At 39.4% G+C, this 10,200-nt stretch overlaps 2 protein-coding genes across 2 annotated transcripts; one reads left to right on the top strand and one right to left on the bottom strand.

Moving 5' to 3' along the window:
- Window positions 1-626: 626 nt before the first annotated feature.
- Window positions 627-5,220, bottom strand: nfu1 (NFU1 iron-sulfur cluster scaffold homolog (S. cerevisiae)). Its single transcript, XM_034870917.1, has 8 exons — window positions 5,105-5,220; window positions 3,387-3,487; window positions 3,152-3,287; window positions 1,866-1,932; window positions 1,663-1,780; window positions 1,497-1,560; window positions 1,236-1,410; window positions 627-876 (listed from the first exon to the last, which is right to left on the bottom strand). Exons 1-8 carry the CDS (start codon window positions 5,161-5,163, stop codon window positions 838-840), a joined length of 759 nt encoding a protein of 252 aa, XP_034726808.1. The 5' UTR covers window positions 5,164-5,220; the 3' UTR covers window positions 627-837.
- Window positions 5,199-10,063, top strand: c5h9orf78 (chromosome 5 C9orf78 homolog). Its single transcript, XM_034870911.1, has 9 exons — window positions 5,199-5,406; window positions 5,826-5,885; window positions 6,003-6,054; window positions 6,199-6,263; window positions 6,393-6,476; window positions 7,175-7,372; window positions 7,813-7,949; window positions 8,035-8,139; window positions 9,373-10,063. The coding sequence occupies exons 1-9, from the start codon at window positions 5,330-5,332 to the stop codon at window positions 9,468-9,470; spliced, it is 876 nt and encodes a 291-aa protein (XP_034726802.1). The 5' UTR covers window positions 5,199-5,329; the 3' UTR covers window positions 9,471-10,063.
- Window positions 10,064-10,200: the final 137 nt, after the last annotated feature.

Raw genomic sequence — 10,200 nt, 5'->3', positions numbered from 1 at the left:
GGATTTTAGAACTAGTAGTCCAAAGTATTCCAGCACAACTCACACACCATCATGAAAATTTGGACATCATCAAGACAGTGTCTAAAATGTGTATCTCAAAAATCATCTTTAGCTATAAATGCTTCTTTGTGTCCTCAACCCCCCCCCCCCCCCCCCCCCCCCCCCAAACTCAGAGAAATATAAGGTTGCATAATCTAAATTAGACCCGTGTTAGTAACCTCTCTAAAATTGGGGGGGTGCGCCCCCGTAAAGAGGTTCTCTCCTCGACGCAGCGGCCACTGGTTCAACTAAAACCCGTGGCCCTTTGTCATTCCCCCCCTCTCACCATTCATATCTACAGCTGTCCAATGAAAAAAGGCCTAAAATGCCCAAAAAATAATCTTTAAATACAAAAATGAATAAAACATTGCTTAACTAGTGTGAAAAACAGCCACAAGTATTACGTTATGTAAATATTTCAACAAACTTTATTTATATACTTACAATATATGTATTTAAAGCCTGTTTGAGGCTTTTTTGACTAGTGAGCAATTCAAAAGGTGTAACAATGTGAAATAGTAAATACAATTTCTTTCAGCTCGACAGTCGTCAGTTCCTATGATTGGGCTCTTCAGTCCTACTTTTTGTTTCATATCATTGTTCAGAAAAATAATCACCAAAATCAACAACACCATCTGTATGGATGATGATGATGCTGATGATGATGATGATGATGATGATGATGAATTTCCTCACACAGCTATGATATACACATGCTCATTTTATTGCAACTATGGCTTGCATTAAAGGAGGCGGTCCGGGGGAGGGAGGAATGTGTAAATGGGCTTTCAGTGCAGTTCACACTTGAGCAGCCTCCTCCTCATCCTCGTCCTTCACCTGTGGAAGAAACAACAAGTTCAGTTAACACCTTCAAGTTAACCTTTTCCCACCGCATCTTTTCTTCAATGTGTTTTGGAAGAGTTTGGTTACCCTACAACTCTGTGAGTTAAGTGTAGCTGGTAGATATGAGTAATGGCATGCATATGTTCTTAACCCCTAGGTTTATTTTGCCCCGGATTTGTCCTTTAACATGACTGTATACCCTGTGGTGGTCCACTTTGCAGGGAACTACAAGGCAATCAAAATGCACCCAGTGCTTAAACAACTTACAAAATTACAACAAAAACATTTGTTTACAAAATAAAAGTCTTGGCCTCTCTAAAAATGTATGCAGCACATCTGCAACGAGAACAGACCTGCTCCACTGATTCAACTTCAGGCACGTAAAACTGCAGCATGTTTTGGATTCCACTCTTCAAAGTAACAATGGAACTGGGACAACTGGTGCAGGAGCCCTGCAGCTTGAGTTTAACGATGCCGTCGACAAAGCCCCGATACACAATGTCACCTCCGTCCTCCTGCACTGTCGGCCTGGGGGAAGACGAGCATCAACATGTGTGGAGAAAAGGACAGAAAGCCACGATATCAGAGTGCATCTTCACAAACAGCTACAGTACCTTATTCGAGTATCCAGCAGTTCTTTGATCATAGCGACTACTTCATCGTCATCATCCGATGGGGCTGAAAAGACACATGGAGATTCCTTAGCATTTGCAAACACTTTGCCCCAAGTTCCTGTGTCTATTACAGTGTTCTGCGAGCACAGCTGGTTGGAATCCGTACCTGTATCTACACTAGGTGTGCTGTCCTCATTGACCACAGGAAGCCCAGAAGTGAAAAAGTCCATAATGGTAGCAAAAACATCGGGCTTGATTACTCTCCATTCCATATTGTCATCAGGCTAAATGGAGACAGAAAGAAAAATCAGCTAGTCCGAGCAACGCCATTACAATGTGCTACACTGTAAGGTTCATATAAAATGTTACCCTGGTTATGGTGATGAAGTCGGGGCCCAGGAAGACACTTTTGACTCCCTCAATCCTAAACAGCTGTCTGAAGACAACACAGAACTTTACTGAGGTTGTTTTACATTTAGGATAATGTACTAAGGTAATTTGACACTTAAAACATTTTGAATATATACATATACAAACCAAAGCAATAATTAATATTATACATATAACAGAAAGAAAATTCTGCTTACACAGACACAGTATCTATGTAATATAGCCAACATCTTCTAATGTAATGTCTATTTTTATTACAGCACATATTACAGTGTGTCTGTTTACAACAGTTAACGATGAATGATTTAAAGCTCAATTAAATGTAAACGCTCAAAGATACAACATTACTAACGGAATCTAAATAACGCATTTGTTATAGGAACATTTATGGGAATTGGAGTGGACGGACAGATAAGCTTTTAAGGACAGTGTGTGCAGACTCAAGGACAACCCGAGGAGCACAGAGAAGTCTTACTGCCATTCTGTATTTTGAGAACGCAGATGCTGCTTTGCTTCTCATGCGATTGGAAGACACCTTCACAGGTTACTTATCAAACCCAGGTGAAATCCAAAATAAATAAGGGATGCATACCATTTGAGTGTGAAATGCTGGAACACAACCAACATTAGTATTATTTACTAACAATATTAACAATTCCCCATGCGCTATCAAAAAAAAGTACTTTGATCATTTAAACCTTGTCTTTTCCTAACCAGCCGTATCAAAATAACTGCTGTTAACACGATATATATTCATTCTCTCCGTTCAGTAACCCTGCAGACTGATCTCATGAAATGGCGTATGTATGACACGCCTATTCATACGCAATTATTAGTGTTATCAAGACACACACTGGCTTTTTAGCGTGTTTATCAACGCCGTTTGGCCTCCATTGACTTACATTACCTTGCGCCTGTGTGTGAATTCACGCCGTAGCTGGTAGGTTGATTGGGGTGGTGGATGGGTAAAACACGGAACTTTCACCCAGGAGACCGGGGATTGTGTCCCGCGTGTCACGTTTACTTCGTGTTAAAGTGTCACGTTTCCTCATCGCTTTCTTCTTTTACTAAAGCCAACCGGTTCTTGTTTTCCTAAACTCAACCGTAGCTTTCTGCTCGCGATAACCCGCCGAGTATACAGCTTCGACATCTATGCGGATAGCTCAAAATGCATGCAGATAAAACGCCACTTGGCTTAAGAAAATTGTCGTGTATATTTGCGCTAAGTCATGATGGTGGACCTTGTATTTAAGAAGTCAATATACCTGGCTAAGGGTGAGCAGTGCGCGTCACGAGAGCTTGCAAAATTCATAGTCCCTGATTCAAGAACTGTACAACCAGGCAGAAACTTTAGGCTGTTTGGATTGGGTGTGTCCTGCGTCTGCACAAACATGGTCCTGCCTGGAAGGAGACAAAACACAAAGAGCAAGAATGTAACATCACTCATCATGTAGTGTTTTTCAAGTTAGACAGCCACAAGCAAACTGCAGGAATACAAACCAGGAATTAGCCAATGGGGGTTTTGCGGCCATCTGTTTGGGACCGCTGTGTTATGTGAAGGCCAGTGAAATCGGGCGCTCTGATATCCACTGACTGCAAGACTGAGACAACACAAGAGAGGTTCAAAAGGTTACTCCAGCAAAAATCACACTTCATTAACAAGTTTATGCTGCTTTTCTGCAGAGTGACAATACAACACTAGGATCGCAAAAGATATCGTTTTGTTTAATCGTCATCACGATATCACCTGACGCAATAAACGCGAAAAGCTGCGACATACGGTAAAAGACACTATTTATGTATAAGCTTGAATAAGATATCAGCAGAAAACTGCATTTTAAAATGTTACTCTCATTCTTTTTTACTGGTGCCTTTTGTATTCAGATCAATGTTCAGTGTGTTCAATAAAAAGAATTATTTCCTTACATTTTTTAGCAGAATATCTAGGATAGCAGAGAGGCAGAACTGAGTACAGTGTAATATTTTTTTATTTATCGGAAATAATATTGTTATCGTGATATTCAACAACAATATAAAAAATCGCATATATTCCTTTGTAATAGAAGTAATCAAAATGATTAGGGCAGAAGTAATCTTGCCCTGCAGTGGCTCATGCAGCAGATATGATGTTGTTTAGTCATCATTTGTCTCGTCCCTGCCAAGGAGAATGCATAGTACATGTCTGTATTTTACCTAATTGTATTTATATAGATCAGATTTTATTCTATAGCACCTTTATCAATAATGATAGAAATGTTTCAAACATTATTTTTTCCTGATCTTCTTTGTTTAATGTCATATTAAACTGAATAACTTTGTGTTTTGGATGTCAACTTTAAGCCTGCACAAGCAATCGCAATTTTATCAAACTCGCAATATGGAGTACTGCAATATCCAAAGGCTTAATATGTGTCAAAGCATTCTGAATGAAGTTTTGTGGTACTGCAGAGACGTCCCGGCCTACAAATTGTATCCTGCAGATCCAAGAAAAGTTTAGTTTTTTTACAGATCCTCACACACAAAAAAAAAAAATCACACTATGAATCATTTTAATTTTTTAGATTTCAATATTTTTCAATAAAAATGAGAATAAAACTACAAAATTGAATTCATTGAATTATATCGCAATATCAGTCAAAATAATCACAATTAGATAATTTCATCATATCGTGCAACCCTAGTCACCTTGGACTTTGAGAAACTGTGATGGACATTTTTCACTATTTTCTAAATTTACTAAGTGATTGTTAATAGATTTAGCGAGAAATAATCGGCAGCTAAATCCATAAAGAAAGGAATCATCAGTTGCAGTCTTACTTGCTATAAACGGACACTCTCTATGTAAATAAACAGACTTTTACGTGAAATATACTCAATGTAATGTACTCAAAAGGCCACAACTACATTTTGACTTGTGTTTTTATTCGTGTAGGATACGTAATACGTTGGACTTGTGAAGAAGTATGACATTAATAAGTCATTTTAGTCGAAGAATACTTTGAAAACTGCCTCTAAAGTAAAGGTAAACTATAAAGTCACGTTGAGCATGCTGCCCTGACAGTAGCTAGTCCTTCTGCGTCACTTTGCAGCTTAGCTAGCCGCTAATAGTTAATGTCAGGCGACGTCTGGTAACTGACAGCTCGAAGCATTCGTACAAGCATTAAAAAAGGCTAAAGGAGAGAGAATCGATATCACAACTGACAAACAGAAGAACTTACGGACGCGAAAGCCTTGCTGAAATACCCAGCAACCTGCCGACCTGCATGTAAGTCGCCATGTTTGTTATGGTTAATTAAAAAAAAACAAAAAACGGAAATGGAGGCTCATATTAGCGGAAGTGACGTAGTATTATTGTACGTTCGCTAAAGTTTACCCCTCAGAATCCAAGCGTCTGCAGCCGCATTTTCGCGAAAGATCGGAAATAATATTAAACTGCATTAAAAATGCCGTGTGGCAAAAACTTTAGGCGGAGAAGGGACTCGTCGGACGTGGAGGAGGACGAGACAACCAATGAAGTTAGGTAAAGTACTTTATTGAGAGTCTACAACATGAACAACAATGCTAGCTACATTAACGTGATGTTAGCTAACGTTTACGTAGCGTTAGCCAACTAGCTAGCCATCAGATAAAAACGATAGCTAGCTGTTTAATAAAGTACAGCGTGTCTTTGGTTTTAGTTGAATTGTGTTTTTTAGCTAATGACATTTAACGACGTTGAAGTTAGCTTCCCTGAAAATGTCAAAATTTCACTGTTTTTTACAGCAAGACCACATTGGACCCATAAAAACAAACACTACCGTTATAAGTTACCTAAACTTGTCAAACCAGGACTAAATTATCCCAAAGAAGCTGAAAGTTTCAATCTATTTGTTGCAAAATTGAATAAAAGGAAAATTTCATATATTTGTTTCGTAATTTATGTGTTTATTTCTACTCTAGATCCAAGCTATCAGAGGCCAAAGAGCTTCAGAGTTTGCGGAAAAGACAGACCGGAGTCAGGTAACGTGAATGCAACACTTGGGATGCTGTTTCTCAAACTATGAACACGTTTCAAAAGGCAACTTCTAATTACATATAATAAAATATGAGATAACATTAATATTTCCTTTTGTTTAGTGTGACCGCCCTGTTGGTGGGAGAGAAACAGCCACACGACGCTGAAGCTGATGCAAGTGACATTTTTTTTCCATATGTTTTTGGATTAGCTAGAATATATATGTGTGTGTGTGTGTGTGTGTGTGTGTGTGTGTGTGTGTGTGTGTAATACTGTATTTGTTGACTACATTGTTACTAAAATGGACATTTCTCACAGAATGACCCGTTCAAACTGAAGACTGGAGGAGTTGTAGACATGAAGAAAATCAGGGACAGGGACGTGTAAGGAAATCTGTGACTGTTTCAATCATTTCAACACAGTAATTACCATATTGTGTAGGGTTTAAAAAAGGAAAATGTGTGCCAAATTACATGTGACACCGATTTGACTCAAGATAACTTTTGTTACAGGAGCAGGGCGGAGGAGGAGACAGACCTGAACCTGGGAACCTCTTTTTCTGCTGAAACTAACAGAAGAGACGAGGATGCGGACATGTACGTAAGGGGTCCTCGGCCTAAAAAACGTTGAAGATCCATGATTTTGGTCAATATTGAAATCACTATTTTGTATCACAATTACTCATTGACATTTTGCATTTATTAAACAACAAAATACCATCACAACCAAACAGATAAAACACTTTGAACTGTGAGATTTCCCGGCATACTTTTCCTGTTGAACTTTTTTAATTCCCCCCCAAATAAATTATGTAGAAAATAAATTCAAATGTTACAATAGCATTTAATAATAAACACAAACTGTTGTAGTCCCCTTTCAGTCTTTTGAAAACGAGTAATAAAATACCAATGAAAGGAAAAACTGAATATCTGTTCTTGATTAAATTGTTTTCGTGATCGTTGGAAGCCCAAATCAAAACTTGATTAATTCCACAGCCCTTAGACCTCAACCAGAGTTCATATGACTTCAGTTCATTGTAGAGTAAATGGACATTTCAGGCAGCAAGATCAACAACATATTTATCCAAATGTTAGAAGCCACCATGCATGGCTTGGATTAGTTGGTATTTTAGCTTGAAAGATAAATGAATTGAGTGAACTCTAAAATCACATAAAATACAAGCATCCCAAACATTAAGGACACAATCTGGATGGATTAGATACTCACACACAGTTGATTTCACAGAAACATTGTAAAACCCGTAATACTTTTTTTAATTAATCTACCCTCACAGGATGAAATATATTGAGACCGAGCTGAAAAAGAAGAAGGGGTTGGTGGAGGCGGAGGAACAGAAAGTGAAGGTGAAGAACGCAGAGGACCACCTGTACGAGCTGCCTGAGAGCATCCGAGTCAACTCTGCCAAGAAGACGGAGGAGATGTTGTCCAATCAGATGCTCAGTGGGATCCCAGAAGTTGATCTTGGCATTGAGTACGTATAGAAGAGTCTCCAAACTATCCTTTAGATTGTCACTTATGGAGTCTTCATGAGTTGTCTTTTATCTTCAAAGCTACATTACAGTTGCTAGATTTTGGTTTTTGAGCCAAAAGGCGATCTCTGTGCACACAATCGTTTTTAGCCCCATTAGGACACCTAATCTCCGTTTAACACGGCTAAACCTAAATTGTTGAGGATAATACAACACAGCGTTGGTCGGCTGTGAAACGTCGGCGTTGCCAAAGGTCTCGGTCTCTGTCCAATGAGACGCCCAACAAAACCCTGCAGATTCCAAACCAAAACGGAATCTGTAGCGTTTTCAAATGTCTCCGGTTTAGGAGCTCTAAGAGCAGCTAAAGATATTGGTTTGAGAAAGAAGACTAGCTGACACAACTCTGTCCCTGATGGCCTGTTTCTTCTGACATCTCTCCCAGTGCAAAGATAAAGAACATTATCCAGACAGAGGATGCAAAAGCCAGACTGCTGGCAGAACAAAGGAACAAGAAAAAAGACAACGGCACATCTTTCGTGCCGACAAACATCGCCGTCAACTACGTTCAACACAACCGCTGTGAGTGCTGTCGATGGGTAAACACTGGGGCTCGAAAAGGGGGAGGACCACCAATGGTTAAATAAGATCTCAATGTCTTTCTCAGTCTATCATGAGGATGTGAACGCACCACAGAGGCACCAGAGGCACAGAGAAGAGCCCAAAGCAAGGCCGCTGCGTGTGGGTGACACCGAGAAACCAGGTCCAGAGGGTAAGTGGTTTAAAAGAATTTGGATCAATGTCTCCCAAAGTCCAGGATGACATCCTCAAATTGTTGTTTTGGTCACAACTCAGATATATTCAGTTAACTGTCACAGAGGAGGGAAGAAAGTAGAAAAATATTCACATTTAAGAAGCTGACTGAGAGAGATGACTCAAACGATCAAAATAGTCTGCGATTAATTGAATAGTCTTTGCTGCTCTACACTGTAGGGATGGGAGTCTTCACTGGTCACATGATTCAGTTTGATTACCATTGTTGCACCTGTCAATTATTTGAATGGATCCGATATCACAATGCATCACAGTACTCCTCAATATTACTGTACTACACATGGTTTTCATCGACAAATTCAAGTAGTCAGATGTCTGAAGGGCTCCTCTTTGTATTGTATCTGCTCTTAAAAAGACACTTTGTAAATGTAGCGCAGTCTGAACACAACAGACAAAAGGCAGAAACACAAAAAATAGTAGCAACCAGAAAATGAACCAACGGTAAGCAATAATCGATTCAGTCCGTCACTGCATGGACACAGAATGGCCCAGGTCCGCATCGTGATGCAGTGATTACATTCAACGGGCCTGCTACATGGTGCCTTGGTTTACCGCAGCTCAGTGCCACTAGACTGCTGATAATCAGTGTAAGCACACAAAGAGAGTACAAAAGTCCTCGTCAATGCGTATGTGACGTCCCGCCTCAACTACTGTAATTCCGTCTTGTCTGGAATCCCTAAAGAGCTACTCCCCCGGCTCCAACTCAATCAGTATTCTGCACCGAGGATTATAACATGCCCATATCCACTAGCCATGTAACACCATTGCTTATTCAACTGCACTGGTGTCCAGTTGCCTACACAATACATACATACAGTACGTGTTAGTCCTGCTCCTGGCACACAAGGCTCTACACAATTAGAGCCCTCTCCTCAGCAGGCCTACTGCATACCCTCCCCTCTGGGAGAGAGGGCTTTCAGATACATCGCCCCCAAGCAAGCCTCACCACATCAGACACTGTGACTCAATAAGAGATATGTTTTAAAATGGTTTACGGACAGACTTATTTTTATAATTTAATGACCTTTTGGTCTGTGAAGTGACTGAATGTCTATAAACTCTGTGGCAGTAGTGACTTAATTGGGAACATTCGTTATATAAGTAGTATAATAGTTGCTCGCCACTCATCTGAAACCTGCAATCTGATTGGTTCCTTCTTCTGTTACTCCAGTTCCAGAACCAACCAACTACCGCAAACGTCCCAACAATGAAAAGGCCACAGACGACTACCATTATGAGAAGTTCAAGAAGATGAATCGACGTTACTAAGAAGCTGGATTGTTTTTTTTTTTAAGTCAGTGGTTCTCAAAGGGGGAATTATTTATTTTCACTCTAATTCCATCTGTAAGTAACACAACAACAGGATGTATGGCTATTTCGATCATAGGTTTCATAGTTAAAGTAGATATTCTATCAGTTACAGGACGCTGGGAAAAAATCGTATTAAAAAGAGGTCAGTGTTCTAATTTGTGTCCGTTTGGGGATACTTGACGTACAAAAAGTTTGGGAACCTATTAACTTAACTTGATATCTTAATAAAGATCGAGGCCTCATGATGAACCATAAAGATCATTTGCAGCGTGGTTTTCTTGAACGTCCTGTTAATCAGACTCTACAGCCAGTGTAGTAGTCTGTAAAAAGGCTCTTTGTGGTTTGTGTACAGTACTTGCTTTGTGATGTTAAAGGAGCATTCCATGTTGTTGATGAAATGGCTAGGGATTGTCATGTTTTTTATTTTTTTTTTTTTTAAATGGAGTTGTATTCTTGCTCAGTCTTGTAAGACAGTTGCTTTTTAGTCCACTGTTAAATGTTGACTTTTATTTGTAGAATTGTGTATTTAGGGCTTTTATATAGATTAAAAAGGAATAATAAAACCAAAACCACAAGATTGAGGTTCTTTAATGTGACTTGGACTAAAAAAAACAACCAAATGAAAACACAAATGTAAGCACATACACTCAAACAGAATGCTATACTGGTAACTAAATGCTGCAAAGGT

This window comes from Etheostoma cragini, chromosome 5 (genome assembly GCF_013103735.1).
Source record: "Etheostoma cragini isolate CJK2018 chromosome 5, CSU_Ecrag_1.0, whole genome shotgun sequence".
In the NCBI taxonomy this organism is placed as follows: Eukaryota; Metazoa; Chordata; class Actinopteri; order Perciformes; family Percidae; genus Etheostoma; species Etheostoma cragini.
This window is presented reverse-complemented; position numbering and strand designations above follow the sequence as displayed.

What these genes read in the sequence shown, in the direction of transcription:
- nfu1 (XM_034870917.1), bottom strand. Translation starts at nt 5,163, where the DNA reads ATGGCGACTTACATGCAGGTCGGCAGGTTGCTGGGTATTTCAGCAAGG. An exon ending in CACTGCTCACCCTTAGCCAG is followed by an intron (nt 1,933 to 3,151) that starts GTATATTGACTT and finishes TGTTGTCTTCAG; the next exon opens with ACAGCTGTTTAGGATTGAGG. An exon ending in ACTTCATCACCATAACCAGG is followed by an intron (nt 1,781 to 1,865) that starts GTAACATTTTAT and finishes GTCTCCATTTAG; the next exon opens with CCTGATGACAATATGGAATG.
- c5h9orf78 (XM_034870911.1), top strand. Translation starts at nt 5,330, where the DNA reads ATGCCGTGTGGCAAAAACTTTAGGCGGAGAAGGGACTCGTCGGACGTG. An exon ending in AAAAGACAGACCGGAGTCAG is followed by an intron (nt 5,886 to 6,002) that starts GTAACGTGAATG and finishes CCTTTTGTTTAG; the next exon opens with TGTGACCGCCCTGTTGGTGG. An exon ending in GAAGTTGATCTTGGCATTGA is followed by an intron (nt 7,373 to 7,812) that starts GTACGTATAGAA and finishes CATCTCTCCCAG; the next exon opens with TGCAAAGATAAAGAACATTA.